Raw genomic sequence first — 18,778 nt, forward strand, 5'->3', positions numbered from 1 at the left:
CCCTGTCCCTCTCCCTGCAGCCCTCAGGGCTGACCGGGCCCTCCCAAACACAGGTGGGGCTCCTGTGATCTGCCCACACTGACTGGGACAGCAAATACTGCTGATAGTCTCATACTTAGGAAAAGAAATAAACTCTGTATTCCTGAAAAAGACAATTGGCTGGGAAGGGGTTTGGAACACAAACCCTGTGAGGCAGCCCTGAGGGAGCTGGGGGTGCTCAGCCTGGAGAAAAGGAGGCTCAGAAAAGGAGACTCAGGAGACTCAGCCTGGTTGAGCCTGCAGACACTCCTGGGTGATGGGGGCTGTTCACAGGGCTGGGATGGATGGATGGGGGGAACCTGAGCTGCTCTGCACATGTGAGGAGCAAAATTTGTGTTTCCTGGGCCCCACTGAGCTCATTGGGAATAGACTGGGCACTGGAGAGGGCACAGCTCGAGTGCTGTGCCCAGCTCTGGGCCCTCAGCTTGGGAAGGACCTTGAGAGTCTTGGATGTGTCCAGAGGGGACAGCGAGGCTGGAGAGGGGCTGGGAACACAAACCCTGAGAGGAACCCCTGAGGGAGCTGGGGGTGCTCAGCCTGGAGAAAAGGAGACTCAGGGGTGCCCCCATCACTGCACAGCTCCTGAAAGGTGCCTGTGCTCAGCTGGGGCTGGGCTCTGTCTCCAGGAGCTGACACAACCAGAGCACACAGCCTCGAGCTGCACAAGGGAAATACAGGCTGGATAGCAGGAAGAAGATTTTTCCAGCAAGGGTGATAAAGTTCTGGAATGTTCTGCCCAGGGAGGTGGTGCAGTTCCCATCCCTGGGTGTGTTTAACAAAGCCTGGATGTGGCACTGGGTGCCAGGGTTGAGTTGGGGTGTTGGGGCTTTGATGATCTTGAAGGTCCCTTCCAACCCTGTGATTCTGTGTCTGTTCACTGCTCAGGTCAGTTAAAGGAAGAAGAAAAACATTCAGGTGTGTGATGGATAAAAATAAAGGATGTGGCTGGGAGGAACCGGCCATGGGAGGCCCACAGAGGCAGAATCTGAGGGGCTGCACCACTCCTGAGCCCACTCTCCTCCCCAGAAAATGGGACTTTCTAGGATTCATTCATTAGAATTCAGTCAGGTCACCTTGGAAACGAAGGGCTGAGTGAAATCCCTGCAGGTCCAGGAGATGTCCTGGGGTGCTGGCTCTCCCTGTGCCCCCTGCCCTGGCTCCCAGCCTCTCCCTGCTCAGGTGCTGGCAGTGCCCAGGTAAATGCCCACAGCACCAGATCTGCTCAGCTGTGAGCAAACACTGAAATAAACCCCTGAAATAAAACCTGAAATAAACCCCTCCTTCTTGCAGAACTGGGCACACAGATCCCAAAAAGCACCAAGCAGCCAACCCAGCCCCTGCTCCAGGCCAGGGGGGGAGGTTTGCTCACTGACGAGCTGTGTCTGCTCAGCTGCACCCCAAAATCACTGGGGCACAGAGGTGTCTCCATCCAGCACTGTAGCAGTGCACCCATCTGCACCCCAAGATGAGTGAATTATAATTAAAAAACAAAACAAAAAAAAAAACCAAACCAAAAACCCCCCAAAAAACCCCAAAAAATAGAACCCCAAAAAACCATTCTGTAGGCCGTGAATGACAAAGAATTGGCATTACAGCCACCTGCACTGCTTTACTGAGTTTCCCTTGGCTGGAAACTCCAAATGGGATTGAATTAAAAAACAAACAACCACCCCCAGCCCCCTGCCTGTGCAGAGATGGTGCCAGCAGTGATGGGAAGAGCTGACCTGGAGCTGGAGGCAGCAAACATTAACTGCACTGCAAACACAGAGATGGGACAGGACGGCACTGCCCAGGTGAGGGAACAGCTCCCTGGGGAAATGGGGACACAAGGGTCACTCCCTGTGGTGGCATCTCCCTGCGGTGACATCTCCTCCTTTCACACAAACAAATCCTCCATGGGAAACTCCCAGCAAACACTGCTGGGAAAAGGGACAGGGCAGAGAACACAAAACCTGAGGAATGTTGAGTCTTGGGCAGGACAGAAATCAGGGAGCAGAGATGGCACAAGGAACAGAAAATGGAGCAGAGATGGCACAAGGAACAGAAAATAGGTAGAGAGGTGGCACAAGGAACAGAAAACAGGGAGAGAGATGGCACAAGGTACAGAGGAGAGGGAGAAGGAAAAGCTCATCCAATTTTCATGACTGATGGACTTGTGTGGTTTAATGGCATTGCTTCTGGAAAACTGCTGGAATAAACAGAACACTCTCTGGGAGAGTTTAGACCCCACTGACAGCAGGGCTGGTGTGAAAAACCAGCAAAGAAAGTGGCCCCCAGTCCAACAGCTTCTCCTCTGAACACATTCTGGTTGCTCAGATTTGCCATCTTTTTCTCCTTTTAAAAGTGAATGAAAACCAGAGGAAGATGCTTCAAAGTAATCACTGGGAAAATGGATCTGAATTCATCATCACAGGAGCTTGCACTGAAAGTTTACTGCCAATTTAGTGCCTCTACAACCCAGCAACTGGTAATCCACACACTGAAAGTCATGGAAAACCTGACAGGATGAAAAGCACCTGAAAGGCAGGGAGTTAAACATTGCTCCAGAAATAATCTGATGAAATGGTTACTGGGAGTTAACCATTAAGAAATGGTCACTGGGAGTTAAAAGATGATTGTGTTGATTTACTGAGAAAAGAGGGGAAATCTGACAGGATGAAAAGCACCTGAAAGGCAGGGAGTTAACACTGGTCCGGAAATAATCTGGTGAAAAGGTTACTGGGAGTTAACCATTATGAAATGGTTACTGGGAGTTCAAAGATGATTGTGCTGATTTACAGAGAAAAGGGTTCTTCAACACCCTGCTCACACATCAGGCCTGGATTTCTGCATTAAACTCCATTCCCGTGATTGCTGCTGCTGAGGGAGGCTCACCTGCCACCCCTGGGAAGGTTTTCCTGATGTTCTCACAAAGATGAGGCAGAATTCCCCTTTGCCTTTATAAGAAATGTTTTACTCTTTCCAACAGCCGAGTTTCCCCTCCACTGCGGCACCCACGAGGTCTCCAAGAGCAGACAGAGCCCTCTGAGCCCAGCCAGGGCTGATTCCTTATCAGTCTTGTGATGTCTGGGTATTCTCCAGAAGCTCAAGAGCTGCTCAGAGTTCCCCCAAAGGCCCTTTAGAGCCTCACAATCCAGGACAGATCCTCCCAGCTCCTCCTGCACAGGCTTTCCCTGCATTCCCCCACAGGAAAACTCTGCCCTCTCCCCTTCACCTGCCTCCCCAGGGGCATTTTGGGGTTATTTTGGAGACTCTGAGCTCCTGCCAGGCTGAGGCTGCCCTGTGTGCACAAATCTGAGCTGCAGGAGCAGGGCTCCTCTCCCACTCCCTGCAATCCTCAGCGCAGACTTTGCTCTCCCAAACTCAGGTGGGAAGGGCTGGGCTCTGTTCATCTGCCCACACTGGCTGGGACAGCAAATATTCCTGATATTCTGATATTTAGGAACAGCTAAAAGAGACAATTGGTGCCTTTTCACTGCTCAGTTAAAGGAAGAAGAAAAACATTCAGGCAATCCTCAGGGCAGACTTTGCTGTCCCAAACACAGGTGGGAAAGTGTGGGCTCTATTCACCTGTGGGCTCTGTTCAGTGTGGGCTCTCTTCATCTGCCCACACTGGCTGGGACAGCAAATATTCCTGATATTCTAATATTTAGGAACACCTAAAAGAGACAATTGGTGCCTTTTCACCGCTCAGTTAAAGGAAGAAGAAAAACATTCAGGCATGTGAGAGATAAAAATAAAGGAATTCAGAGCAAGGCAGACCTTGGGATGTAAATGCCAAAGTGAAAACCTCATGGGTTTAAATCTCACCTCTTCCCTGCTGTCAGCTGAGTTTTCTCTAACTTTTCAAGTTCATCTTATTCATTCTCTTTTCCAGAGCATCCTCTGGATTCTCCTGATGCCTGGTGCTGAATTTAGGAAGCCAACCTTGCTGTGGAGCAGCAGAAATGCTGCAGGATATTGAGACACAAACCCTAATTCAGGAACAGGGAGTGGAAGGGTTCACAGCCCACGTGAGGCAGAATGAGGCAGGAAAACCATGGCAGATCTGCCAGGCTCAGAGACACAGAAATGGGGCCCTTTGCCCAAAACTCAGAGAAAATAAGGAGAGGACAGAGCTTTTATCCCTGGCAGCAAAACATCTCCGGTTTGTCTCTCATTTTAATGGCATCTGCTGGGTGACAAGGGGCTTCTCCCAGGTGTGGAGTTACAGACACCCCCCCAGACAGAGCAGCTCCTCCCTGGTGTCCTCAGGGAAGAGAAACACAAATTCCACCTCTCAGAGCCCCTCAGGGCTACAGGGTAAGGCACATCTCTGCTTCAGCAAACAAAACTACAAAGGAAAATTAGCTTTAAGGCCTGAGGTCTGTTTTTATGAATTATTTTAACAATAATTCACCATGCAGACACACAACCCAAAGCAGACACTACAATGGTTAAACCACAAGGAACCAACAGATTTTTCCCCCCCAACCACCACAATATTTCCAAACCAAAGTCTCCATGTACACAATTACTCACTAAAGGCATGAGACAAACCTCAGGGACTTTTCCTTTCCCCTGACCTTCTGCTCTTCCACCACGAGGACAAGAACACAAAGCAAACCCCACAATTCTGAGTGCATTTATTCCCAAACTGGGCTTCTCTTCTCACTCTCACAGAGCACCTGCACCAGTTTGGATCTGTCCTCTGCAAAGCCAAGCAGAGAAAGCAGAACCAGAGAGAGGGGCAGCTCTGCCAGACCAACCCACGAGCTCATTTCACCCCTTTCCTCCCACTTCTCCATGGGGCAGGGATGGAAATCCCAAAAAAGCACTGCTGGGATCCACAGAACACACAAGGCAGGAGAAGTTGGTGGCATTTAAGGAAAAAAAAAAAAAAAAACCCAAAAATAAAAAATAGAAAAAAAGGAATCCAGGAGAGGGGAAAGGGAGGGTTCCAACCGGCAAGGAGGAATGCAGTGTTCCAGAGACAAAAAGACCAGTTAAAAGCAGCAAAAAAATGAAGAAAATTGGTGATGTCCTGCAGATCTTTAAGGCCCATGTGCTCTTCTGGGGATTATTTTTTGGGTTGGGTTTGCACAGTGCCTGGCACACAGGGCAGTGTGGAGGGGTTTGTGTAAAATGAGAGTGGGGGAAAGTGGGCAAAGGAAATGTGAGGTTCCATAAGAGAGAGATTGCACTGGTTCATTTCTAGAGCTGCTCTCAGCAGGGAGAGGAATGGAGGAACCAGAATGGTCCAAATAGCAGAAAAATCCTGCCTGGAAGGAGCTACCAAAGAAGGGAAACTCTATCAAGGAGATGCATTAGCAAATTTTTAATGGAAATAACACTGCCAAGTAGGACTGACTGACTTCCTGCAGCCTGTGCCTCATCCATATTTTCACACTGCTGCTTTTATCTGGCCAGAATGTCTCTGCTAACTAGAAAATGGGTTTGTTTTGTTTTGTTTACAAAGGAAAATAATGGGGTGGGGTGGGGAAAACCACAAAAAAATGCAGCCAGTGCTTACTCTCCGGATGTACTGTCTCTCATGCTGAAAATATATGGAGGAAAAACAAGAGAACAGAAAGATAAGATAGAGAGGACATGAAAACACAAGAGACCCACAGAAGCAGAGCACAGCAAAGCATCATGCAGCAGGGAAGGAGCTCAGCAGCTACAGGCAGAAGCAGTAAGAGCCAAAGTCACCTCTAGGCTGGTGACAGAGTCAGGGTTGGCAGCAGCCAGCTCAGACTGAGGCATCTGCTCACAGTCCTTATCTGCCACTTCTCCACCAGTTTGGCCCACCTTGCTTTGTATTTTATTCTTAAAATAAAATCTTATTCTTTCATTCACTGCCTCAGTCCCTCTCTGCCTCGGGGGTCTCTTCCTGTGATGCTGTTCACACCCAGCAGGATCCTAACTCTGCCTCTCCACCTCACTGTTTCAGCCCAAATGCCACATTCTGCTGGCCCCCATCCCACTGTGCAAGGCTGCAGGAGGGCAGGAATTGTGGCTGCTGCATTTGCCTATGGCTACTTCAGAGGCTGGGGGCCCCTCCGTGCAAAGGTGACACCGACTTTGTGCCCAGAGCAGGGCCCCTCGTGCTGGCAGAAGGAAAAAACACCAAGGCAGAAGCAAAGGGTGGTTGGTGTTTCTTTGGGATTGGTGGAAAACAAATCCTCTGTGGCCCCCAGGCCACCCTGAGAGATGCACAGGGTTTGCAGGGTGGCAGCTTGTGGGGGTGTTCACAGGGGTCTGAGGATGAGGGAAGAGATGAGGATCTGACTTCGTGTTTCAGAAGGCTTGATTTATTATTTTATGATATATATTATATTAAAACTATACTAAAAGAAGAAAGGATTTCTTCAGAAGGCTGGCTAAGAATAGAAAAAGAAGGAAAGATAACAAAACTTGTGGCTCAGACTCTGTGTCCGAGCCAGCTGGGCTGTGATTGGCCATTAATTAGAAACATCCACATGAGCCCAATCCCAGATGCACCTGTTGCATTCCACAGCAGCAGATAACCATTGGTTACATTTTGTTCCTGAGGCCTCTCAGCTTCTCAGGAGAAAAAAATCCTGAGGAAAATATTTTTCATAGAATGTGTCTGTGACAGCAGCTCTGTTTGTCACCACACCCCACGCTGGGACACCAGAGGGGCAGGATGTGGGGAGCATCACCAGAGTGGCCAAAAGGACAAAGCTTCTGCTCTCTGTCTCTGGCATCCCTTCCCTGAGGATGCCAGCCCTCCTTTGCCAGTGCTGAGCCATTTCCAGCTCCTCCTTCTGGAAACGGTCGGGGTGCCCCAGTGCCACTGCAAAGCCCCTTTGCACCTTCCCCCCTCCCACCCAGAGCCACCCAGGGACAAGAGAAACGGGAGTACTTACATTATACCAACTCTGGCTTTTCTGTAAGGACAAAATAAAAGAGAAGCATTAGTTAGCACAGAGATCTTAGGATCAAAAAGAAAGAGGGACAGAGAAAGCAGGTCCAGTCTGGTTTGGATCATTAGTGAAGTGAAAGTGGGATTAAACAGAAGATTTCAATGGGTTTCACAGTGTGGTGTGACACAGTTATCCCCAGGTACAGGAGCAAGGGACAAGTCCAGCAGCAGGAGTCTGGAACAGGAAACAGTTCAGGCCAAGGTGTGCATGTCCACATGCACACACACACAGACATGCTGTCAGCTTGTCTGCAACCAGCAGGGCCAGCCAGGAACAGAGGAGCTCATCATCATCATCATCATCATCATCATCACAGCATCATCACAGCATCATTATCATCAGCACATCATCACCATCATCAGCACATCATTATCATCATCATCACTGCCAGCCACCTCTTCAGGGGCTTCATTCTTCCACTGGCCGGGCGGTAAAACTCACACTGAACCCTCCAAGCACTGCTAAGGGCAGGGACACAGCTTTGCCCACAAAAGGCAAATGTTCCAAGGGTATTTTGAATTTTAAAAGGGAGACACACACACACACAGAGCCAGGAAAAGTGCTGTACAAAATCGCTAGAGAAGCTGGGCAAGGAAAAAAAAAAAGCTGGGATTTTTTTTTTTTCAGCATTTCAGCGCACGGTGTTTTGCATCATCTGCACGTGTGATTTTTTTTTCCCCCCATCCTTATCATGGCATTTCAGATGGTTGGAGAGGACAGGCCACACGTCACATTGGAGCACACAAAAGAGCTGGCTCAGCTTGGAAAGTCACGCTTGGCAATTTTCAGCTGGAGATGAGATTTATCTGCACAGGGAGAGGAAGGAATGAGCTTCCCACCGCAGCCAGGCTGGCTTTCCAAGGGCAGGACGCTGAGCTCCTTCAGGACACAGGAATCCCCCTTTTTTGGGGGCATTTCCCTCGTGCCAGTGAAGCCTGGGGGCACCAGAGCCTTCCCCATGAGGGTGGGTAGCTCCAGCTGTGCTGTCCCCTCTCCCAAACCCTTCAGTGGGTAACACACAAGGACACAAGCAATATTTCACTGCCTTCCCTCCTCTGAAGCCATCTTGCTGCTGACCTTGGAGAATTTTCCAGGCTTCGCAGGCAGTTTGCAATAGGAAGGGAAACATTCTGTGCTGTGCCTGGCCACAGAGGCTGCAGGAATCTCCCTGGGAATTAATTCCCTGGAACACTCACAGGGACACAGGCACTGCCTGCCCACCAAGGACACACAGGGTGTTCTGCCACAGGGAAGGAGGAAAGCGTTGATGAGGGCAGAGTGGGAGAGATTTCTGTGAAGGGACAGGGGCAGCTCTGTTCCCATCCCGGACCTTCCTGCTCCCTGTGTGCCACTCCAGCCACAAAACCTCACTGGATCCCAATTCTGAAGGATCCATGAAAAGCCCCACAGTAACACAGCACACAGGCTAAAATACAAAATTCTGACATTAAAAAGAGGAACACCCCCTTTTCCCCCCAAATCCTGGGGAAAGGAGATGAGCTGAGGGACTGAACACAGAGCATGGCTCACATCCCATTCCAAGCAGAGGAATTTCCTCCTGCTTCCCACTCTTCTCCATACTTGGCCATACCTGATCCATTCATAAAGGACTGGGTTGAAGTCATCCCTCTCTGCAAGTAGGACGTGGAAAAAAAGCCTTATGCAACCCAGTCTAGACTAAAAAAAGCAGCAGGGTAATTAATCTGAGCCATGCACACAGCACCTTGTCCTCAGGAGCACAGGCCCTGAGATGGAGTTGATTTTCCTGCAGATTTGTTTTGCCATCTGTCTGCCTTAACGAGCAAAAGGCGTAACACAGAAATTCCTGGGGAAAAAAAAAACCCTCATAATCAAACTATAATTGGCACACACACAGCAGAGGCACTGCTGTCACTCTGCCTGCTAAATCAGGGTGCCCATGCTGTGGTGTCAGCACAGCCCAACAGGATTTCAGTCCTCTCTGCTGCATTCATTGCAGGAACTAATTTATTTTTTTTTTCCCCTCCTCAAATTTGAGTTTCCCTGAATCAAGGGTCCTCTATAAAGGAGCTCTGCAGGTTCTTCTTTAAGCTCTTCCACACAAAAAAATTATATTGAGATCCATAATTATGGATTATGGATGCTGATTATACTGATGCTGATTATACTGATGCTCCATTATACTGATGTCCATAATTTTACCAACATCCTTAATTACACCAACACTCAAACCTCAGCTTTTCCCTCCACCAAGTCCAACAGACTTGTCCAAAATCCAAACAACCTCAGCCCTTAATCCTCTCTTCTAATTTATCTTTTTTTTTTTTTAAACTCACTGAGAGGGAGATGCAAGCTGTGAAAATCAACAGACAGTAAAATGGAGAGGGGAAGGAGAAAAGAAAGAAAAAGGAAAAACATATTCTTACTTTGAGCAGGTTAAGTCTGTCATACTGGAAAAAGAAACCATAAGCATTAGAACTGAAAAGAGAAAATAAATAAGTAACAGAAGGAGGAGGTTGCACACAGTGAGGGAGAAGATGGGACAGGTTTGCAGAGATGATGCTACAGGAGCACAGAGCAGAGCTCGTGGTTACAAGGGGGCTGTAACCAGGAAGAGCTTGGGAGGAATGTGAAAAATGGAATATTTTCCCTAAGCCTTTAATTGTTGCCTCTAAGAAGTCACGATTCAGTGACCTGACACCTGCATGCAGTGCTGGGGAAGGTTACAGCTCTGCAGGGCACACAGGGCACACACCCACCCTCAGCTGATAACCCCAAAGAGAGCTTCTGCCTCTCAGCACCACTGGCACTCCAGTGGGGCACTCCAGGGCTTCAAATCTCCTGCAGAGCACTGCCTCTGACAATCCCAGTGCTTAAAAACTCCTCTGACAATCCCAGTGCTTAAAAACTCCTCTGACAATCCCAGTGCTTAAAATCTCCTGCAGAGCACTGCCTCTGACAATCCCAGTGCTTAAAAACTCCTCTGACAATCCCAGTGCTTAAAAACCCCTGCTGGAGCACTGCCTCTGACAATCCCAGTGCTTAAAAACTCCTGCAGAGCACTGCCTCTGACAATCCCAGTGCTTAAAAACTCCTCTGACAATCCCAGTGCTTAAAAACTCCTGCAGAGCACTGCCTCTGACAATCCCAGTGCTTAAAAACTCCTCTGACAATCCCAGTGCTTAAAAACTCCTGCAGAGCACTGCCTCTGACAATCCCAGTGCTTAAAAACTCCTCTGACAATCCCAGTGCTTAAAAAACTCCTGCTGGAGCACTGCCTCTGACAATTCCAGTGTTTAAAGCTCCTGGTGGAGCACTGCAGTGCTCAAAACTCCTGCTGGAGAACTCCCTGTGACAATTCCAGTGCTTAAAACTCCTAGTGGAGCACTGCCTCTGCCAATTCCAGTGTTTAAAACTGGTGGAGAACTGCAGTGCTTAAAAACCCCTGGTGGAGCACTCCCTCTGACAATTCCAGTGCTTAGAACTCCTCTGACAATCCCAGTGCTCAGAACTCCTGCTGGAGCACTGCCTCTGACAATTCCAGTGCTTAAAAACTCCTCTGACAATCCCAGTGCTCAGAACTCCTGGTGGAGCACTGCCTCTGACAATTCCAGTGCTTAAAAACTCCTCTGACAATCCCAGTGCTCAGAACTCCTGGTGGAGCACTGCCTCTGACAATTCCAGTGCTTAGAACTCCTCGTGGAGCACTCCAGTGTTTAAAACTCTTGGTGGAGCACTCCCCCTAGCAGTTCCAGTGCTCAGAAACTCCTGGCAGAGCACTCCCTGTGACAATTCCAGTGTTTAAAACCCCTGATGGAGCACTCCAGTGTTTAAAAGCCCTGCTGGAGCACTCCCTCTGCCGGTTCCAGTGTTTAAAACTCCTGCTGGAGCACTCCCTGTGACTATTCCAGTGTCTAGAACTCCTGCTGGAGCACCTCCTCTGCCAATTCCAGTGCTCAAAACTCCTGCTGGAGCACTCCCTGTGACAATTCCAGTGTTTAAAACCCCTGATGGAGCACTGCCTCTCACTATTCCAGTGTTTATAACTCCTGGTGGAGCACTCCCTATGACAATTCCAGTGTTTAAAACCCCCGATGGAGCATCTCCTCTGACTATTCCAGTGTTTATAACTCCCTGTGACAATTCCAGTGTTTATAACTCCCTGTGACAATTCCAGTGTTTGAATCTCCTGCTGGAGCACTCCCTGTGACAATTCCAGTGTTTATAACTCCCTGTGACAATTCCAGTGTTTGAATCTCCTGCTGGAGCACTCCTTGTGACAATTCCAGTGTTTATAACTCCCTGTGACAATTCCAGTGTTTGAATCTCCTGCTGGAGCATCTCCTCTGACAATTCCAGTGTTTATAACTCCCTGTGACAATTCCAGTGTTTATAACTCCCTGTGACAATTCCAGTGTTTGAATCTCCTGCTGGAGCACTCCCTCTGACGGCAGCGCTGCAGCACGACAGAACAGCACAGACAAAAGAGGGCAGGGAGCTCAAGCAGCAATTGTACCAGCACAGCAGCAAACTCATGGGCTCAAGCTGCTCCACCTCACTGGGCAGCAAGGTTGGGAAAGCAAACCATTCTTCCTGCAGGAGATGGGTGGGGAGAGGAGAAGAGGCTGAGAAAGGAGAGTTTAGGATCTTTGCCCTCCAGGTTTTTTTGTTCCTAACCTCTCCCTGTGTGAGCAGACAACAGAATTGTCTGGGTTAAAGAAAAGACCCATAAAGCAGGGGTTTAATGCCTGAAAATTCCTCATTTGTGCCAGAGGAAGCACAGAACAGAGCTCCAGGCCGCACACTGGATGATGCTCGTGGTTCCAACTCAGAATATTCTGTGTGAGCAGGGCAGGAGGCTCTGGTGGGCTGCTGGCGGTCCTGCCTGGGATCCCCTTCCCCTCTGAGCTCATCTGGCCTCCACATCTCTCCAGCTTCCCCAGCTGCCTCACACTGGTTGGGTTTTTCCCTCTCAGAGAAGCAGGGGCTGGCTGCAGGCACCTCCCAGCAGCACTGCACACACGTTTTATAAACATCCCTCTGTTCCAGGCTTCTTCCCACCACCCCCTGCCCTCAAACTCTCTGCACCTGCAGCTCAGCACAGCCTGTCCCGCCCACACTCACCAGCAACCCTGCCAGGGCTCTGCTGCTCCACACCTTTCACAGCTCACCTTGAGTCCCACAGTGCTCCCCTGCAGCTATCCTAGCTACAGACACCGAGCACAAAACAATCTGTCTAAAATAAAACACACCAAGGAGCTCCCGGCAGACACCAGCAAATCGTGCAAGGTCAGGCTGGTGACAAGGACCATGACCAAGGGGTGACAGTGAGCCAGCACTGCTCTCTGAGAACGTGCCTAGAAGGAAACCTGAGGCATCCACTGGGAAAAGGCCAAGACAAGGACTCTGTGGATTTTGTGAAGCCATTCTGCTGCCGTAAAGTGGAAATGCCAACAGCCTGGTACTTTCTCCAACAACACCCCACCTGTGTTTCTGATTTTTCCACTCTTCTGAGGGCAGCACAGAGGTGTGAGATCAAATCCCAAATGACCTTGTCTCCAATTCAAGCACCCACAGAGGGAATCTTCCACTTCTCACCTCTCAGAGCGAGCCCATGAATTCTCACAATTCATTTGGGACAGGTCTGCTCTACCAGGTTCAAGCTGGGTTCACTTGAAATCACTGATCTTTAATATTTACATCACACAGCAGAGCTTGCAAGGGCAGTAAGCTGAGATCACTGGCCACAAAAATGCAATTTATCATGAAAAGCAGGGAAAAAGTCATGGAGAACAACTCTTGTTTGTGAAACCATGGGGGAAGAAGGAAAGAGAAGGGATCGTGGCTCTGTTCAACTCCAGAGGATTTCTCCCTGGCAAAGACAGCAGCTCACTTCAAGGGAGAGGAGAAAGCAGAACGGAAAGGCTGAAATGGTTTGGGAGCAGCTGCAGGGGTTGATGCCCAGGCCAGTTCTCAGTCTGTGTGAGCAAACACAGAGATGCCAGTGATGCCAGTGAACCCAGCTTCCAGCTACAGGCACGGGGCTGAGCTTGGCTGACATTCTCCCAGCCACAGCAGGAGAATGCCTGACTGGGGTCAGCACTCAGCACCACAGGGAGGGTTCCTGAGTGATGAGACAGCTCCACAGTGGGGGACAGGAGAGAAAAAAGAAGGCTTACTTTGGAGAGGCGCTTGTGTGACTTAATCGGAGAGAAAGCATGCAGGAATGAAAAGAGAGAAATTAGGGGAAGAAGAAAAAATTACCTTGCAGATCAAGAGAAGGAAAACCCACACACCCAACAGAGAGCACTGTACCCCCTCCTGCTCGTGGAAAGCACCAGGAATTAAAGCTCAGCTTTAGCAGTCACTGCGTTGGTAAAGTTCTCACTCCCATGATTTTAATTTTGAGGGCCAGGGTGACACAACTCCTCTCTGTGGTTCCCTGTCACTTTGGTTTTTTAAGATTTTCTAAGCTTTTTGATGTTGACATTCTTGTAGTGAACTTTCTCACACACTTTCTGTAAATAACTCATTGTTTTGCATTCTTTTATAGAAGAAGAGAAAGTTGATAGGCTGTTGGTTTGTCCAGTGTCATTGGAGAGGTGGCACTGTCACCCTCCAATCTACTGTCACTCTTAGAAAACTGTAAATGTTAGAGTTAGAAAATAAACTTATTTTTTCCTTCACCTTGAAAACAGCGGTGTGCACTTGTGGTTTTTCATGTCCTACAGGAACAGTTCCCCTTCCCAAGGAGCCCCTTTCCCTGTGATCACCCCCAGTGTGGCTCTGAGCTCAGCCTGCCCTGCATCCTCCCACCCATGGCTTCCTTTGGGAACACAGCGCTGGCAACCCCGTGCTGAGGGTGTCACCAGCACTGGGACGGGGTTTGTAGGTCACTGTGTGCACAGGAAGCCAGGCTGACCTCAAGGGCAACCTCAGAACGCCAATGATTCAGCTTGAAAACCCTTTTCCCCCCTCTTTTGAACTCACAGACTCCCCCCAGAGTGGTGAGAGATCAGAATGTGGGCCACTGAGTCCTGGTCCCTCTGCTGAGTGGCCACGAAGGGGAGGGGATGAGGATTTCTTGTCTGTGACACAACCCAGCAATAAATCAGGCAAAGATCTAACAATTCATTTTGTACAAGCCATCAGAGTTGTGCCTGGGAAATTATTCAGGCTGAAACATCTCCCTTCAAAAATCTGGGCAAACACAGGTGCTCCTGACAGCTGACACATCACTGATCTCAGGGTTATAATCAAAGCTTTATTTGGCACCCCAGGCTCTCGTGTGTGTTTTACCAGGTCCCACTCCTCACAAAAAAACCCTAGAGCCAAACCTGAAATCCTTTACCCCTGCACAGCAAAGACAAGGCTGTTTCTAATACTGTCCAAAGACACAAAACCTTCCTGGGGAAAATATCAGCGACCCTGGGCAAGCCAGCCATAACACTGCAGCCAAGGGAGGAATGGGCAGGGGGTGGGAAAAGTGATTCTGTGCAGTTTGAACTATCTCAGAGGGCTTGGACAGGACTGGGGAAATGCACAGGCCCTTCACAGGGGAAACCTTATCAATTTCATGATCCAGGTGATAAAAAGCAATTGCAACAGCTGAGTTACAAGGTGTGCTGAAAACCCCTGGTGGAGGAGGTTTCCCACAGAGCCTCCCAAGGAACAAGACCTCGAGAGAAAGGACCTAGAGAAAACAGGACCTAGAGAGAAAGGACCTAGAGAAAGGACCTTTCCTCAAGACAAAGGACCTAGAGAAAGGACCTTTCCTTGAGAGAAAGGACCTAGAGAAAGGACCTAGAGAAAACAGGACCTAGAGAAAACAGGACCTAGAGAAAGGACCTTTCCTCAAGACAAAGGACCTAGAGAAAGGACCTTTCCTTGAGAGAAAGGACCTAGAGAAAGGACCTAGAGAAAACAGGACCTAGAGAAAACAGGACCTAGAGAAAACAGGACCTAGAGAAAGGACCTTTCCTCAAGACAAAGGACTTAGAGAAAGGACCTAGAGAAAACAGGACCTAGAGAAAGGACCTTTCCTCAAGACAAAGGACCTAGAGAAAGGACCTTTCCTTGAGAGAAAGGACCTAGAGGAAACAGGACCTAGAGAGAGGACCTAGAGGAAACAGGACGTAGAGGAAACAGGACCTAGAGAAAGGACCTTTCCTCAAGAAAAAGGATCTAGAGAAAACAGGACTCAGAGAAAGCTGTAGCCTCAGAGCTGTGCTGAGCCTGACCCAGGTGAAGGACTCTGAGTTAGGAGAACCTCCAGAAACCCCACGTGGGAAGAGGGAGGGAACCAGCCAGAGAAGAAGGCGGCGGCAGAGGACAAAGGCAGCGTGGCACAGCCCGACACCCGCGGCCCCACGGCCCCGCGCTCAGCCTCACCTTGGAGTTCTTGGCCCCGCTGCGGCCTGACTGGGAGGAGCAGCTCCTCTGGACGCCCTGCTCCGGCGTGGACGGCGACTTGTCCGAGGAGTGGTCGGAGCCCTTCTCCACCATGGCGTCCCCCTGGGCGTCCTGCGGCGTGGGCGAGCGCGAGCGTTTGCGCAGGATCGGGGAGCAGGCGGGCGTGCTGCGGTTGGAGTTACTGGCGGTACTGTGGGGCACAGGGAGGGCACAGGGCAGGGTTAGAGCATCTCCGAGCTGACACAGCCCGAGCTGGGCGGCAGCCACAGCACAGAGCTGCTTCCTGAGCAGTCTGAGAGCAGCACAGCCCATGCCCCCCATGGGTTCAGGCACTTCTCCTCTACCAGAGGAACTGCTGGCAGTGCCTTTCTCCAGCCACCCTCCCAGCCCTCAGACCACAGGGCAGTGCCCACCAGCAGGAACTCGCTGGCTCCTGGAGTTTCAAATGGTCTGAGCTTAGCAAAGTCAAGTGTGCACTGAGGAATGAGAGAGGTGTCAGCGTGTGCTCAATACAGCCTCGCTCTGCCCCTCCTTTGTTAGTGCAGCTCTTCTCAACAGGATGCACGAAAATGGGGTCACACCTTTCACAAAACACCCCATCAAAGAGCATCAGAAAGCCCTGGGCTCTGTGATGACATTCAATGCAGCATTTCCTGTACAGAGCCATCCTTTCCCACACCAGTTAGAGCTGGGCATGAAAACGGTTTGCTGTGACCCAAAAGCCTTTGTGATTAAAAAAAAAATTAAAAATTAAGTTCCTTTTTCACAATGGGAAAAGCAAGGCTTTTCAGAGTTTTACAGAAATTATGAGGGGAATGGAACTTCTCATTCTTTTTCCTCAGCAAATGCCCCAGCACCTAGATCAGCAAGCCAGTAATGCACAAACACAGAACAGGAAAACTCAGATTTCCTCACTGCTCCTTCTCTTTTGATGCCTCTCCTTCCTGCCAGACTCTTCAAAATCCCACACGCTACCCCCGTTTTTCCCTCCATCACTCATTTCCTTCAGGAGTCAAATCTATTTCTGACCAGCCCAGACATCCTCGAGGCTTTCCCAGCTGTGCTGCCCCAGTCAGCAGGTCACAGAGGAGCCTGGTGCAAGGACTGCATCTGTGCTAACTTCTTCAGCAGCCTGTTTTCCCATGAGCAGCACCAAACATCTGACAGCACAGGCAGCAGGGAAAGGATGGAGGAATTACAGCTGCAAGGGACTGAATTAAAGAAGTTGTTACAGTCAGACTCTTAAGGGCTATGATTAAAGCCAAATTGCACACAGCAATCACAATAACGCACAGCAATGTACTCCAAAAGGATCATTTCCTCCCTGAAAACCTAGAGGAGCTGAACACATGCCTGAGGTTTCATTAATTCCCAGATAAAAACCATACCCATCTCTCCTTACCTCTGAAGATGCCAAAACCATTTTACAAGCATTAGTTAGATATGAGCAGCCAGTGTAACACACTCCCCAGGTTTGGCTTGGCTTGGTTTTGGATGAACTGGTCTTGTAAATTCTCCTTTATTTGCTCACTGCTTGTGTCAATGCACAAGTGATGAAATTTTCCCCGAGCAGCCTGCAGGAAGCACACAGCCAAGCTGCTTATGCAAACAGGGCCAGAATCAGATTTCCTAGGAGCTGGCACGGGGCAGGAACAGCAGCGTGGAGCTTCCCAGGAGCCCCTGAGAAGATGTTTTCACCCCTTCAAAGTGTGGGATTTCATTTCAGGCTTGAAATGAAAATGGGTGTGCAAAACGTTCTGCAGGCAGGAAGGTGGATTTAAGTTAAACTCTGCTCTGTTACCTATTTCTACTCAGTAGAATGAGAAATATAGAGCAATAAAAACCTGTTCAAATATCAGCCAAACCCCACGGCAGCTCCAGCGCAGAGCAATCCCCCTTGGCTTGGAGCTCTTCACGAGGAGCAATGGAACATCCCCAAGGGAAATATTGTCACATCTTCTTGTCCTGTGCCCTCCCTTTCCCTGGACAAGGCACAAGAATATTGAATGCGACACCAGTACAGCAACAACTGTAGCAATATTCAAGATTTAATCCCCCAAATAATAATTGAAGCAAAAGATAAAAAATTATCTGAACCATTCTCCCAGCAGCTCTGCCTGCCACAGATCAGGTACAACATGAAGTAAAATTATCAGGGATTTCTTAGTTTATTGAAGTATTAAAAAGCATCAGGTTCCTTCACAGACTTTCAGCTGATCTAGTCAAAATGGGTGTTTCACCTGGTCTGTGCTCCTGTTAAACTCAATTTTAGCAGCCCAGCAGAGCTAGATTGGTGACTCCAAGTTCATCAGCAGTGATCCCAGAGATGGAATTGGTTCTGAACTGATGGAATTGGTTCTGAATTGCCATTTTTACAGACTGCAGAAAAAGCAGACTTCTAGTTAAAACCTCTGAATTCTGAGGCTGTGTTGGTCCTGCTCGTTATTGAGGCAACACTGGTTGTGTGAGAGGTCCCCAAAAACACAAGGCAAGAATTTGAAGCCACTGTCCCTGACCAGCACATTGCTGGCTAAACCTGTGTGAACACATGGACTAATTGTTCCTCTACAGCTCTACAAAACCTGAGTTTACCACACACAACCCCTGTCTCACTTTCACTTCGTGCGAGTTCAGTTTCACTTTGAGCTTGAGTTTAGAGCAGCTCTGTAAAGACCAAAAAAAGCCAAACTCAGCCCAGCCTCTGTTTGCTTTCAGTTTGCACTTGGGAGATTTTGCTGCTGCTCAATGAAAGCTCAGAATGAGCAGCTCAAACCCAGGGTACAGCTGCCACAGCGTGCAGGTGAAACTCAGGATGAAAAATGCTGGAAAGTTTGGTGCTATTTTAGTCTTTTTAAGGTCTTACAGAGCTCCTCAAGGTGGGTTTTTAGTCACAGCCCAGCACTGCAGCTGCACAGGAGCAGCACCAGCTCAGATGTTTTAGATCATTCAGATGCATTCAGATCATTGCTCAGAGCTGGAAATTTTATTTTTGCCCAGCTCACACACTGCCATAGCCACAATTTTTGGTGCCAGCTCTGCCAAGCACAACCTTGGGCAGATTTTTTCTTCCAATCTCACTTTTTAGTTGAAAAAAATTAAAACCATCCCCAAATATCGTGTTAGGTGTGTGTGGATTCTCACCTCTGCAGAAATAGGGGCAAAAAATAACACCAAGGGCTCCTTCTTTGGCTCTCCCTGCAGTCAGTGGCACAAATATCAAACCCAGGAGGGCTGAATTCCCTTCCTATTTTCTGATAACTGGGAAAACCTGAATATTTCTGACATGAAGGACTCATTTCAAGCTTGTTTTTTAGTTTAAAAAATTAAATCCATCCCCAAATATCGTGTTAGGTGTGTGTGGATTCTCACCTCTGCAGAAATAGGGACAAAAAATAACACCAAGGGCTCCTTCTTTGGCT

At 49.0% G+C, this 18,778-nt stretch overlaps 1 protein-coding gene across 6 annotated transcripts in view; it reads right to left on the minus strand.

Annotated features, from left to right (window-relative positions):
* Window positions 1–18,778, minus strand: part of GRAMD1B (GRAM domain containing 1B) — a 168,066-nt gene that overhangs the window by 30,085 nt on the left and 119,203 nt on the right. For all 6 annotated transcript variants that reach the window (XM_066564571.1, XM_066564570.1, XM_066564569.1 and 3 more), the window contains 2 exons: window positions 15,339–15,549; window positions 6,912–6,932 (listed from right to left, as the gene is read on the minus strand). In XM_066564571.1, the coding sequence (XP_066420668.1) occupies window positions 6,912–6,932; window positions 15,339–15,452 (135 nt within the window). In that variant the 5' untranslated portion in view covers window positions 15,453–15,549. The remainder of the gene's footprint in view (window positions 1–6,911; window positions 6,933–15,338; window positions 15,550–18,778) is intronic.

This window comes from Molothrus aeneus, chromosome 22 (genome assembly GCF_037042795.1).
Source record: "Molothrus aeneus isolate 106 chromosome 22, BPBGC_Maene_1.0, whole genome shotgun sequence".
Lineage (NCBI taxonomy): Eukaryota > Metazoa > Chordata > Aves > Passeriformes > Icteridae > Molothrus > Molothrus aeneus.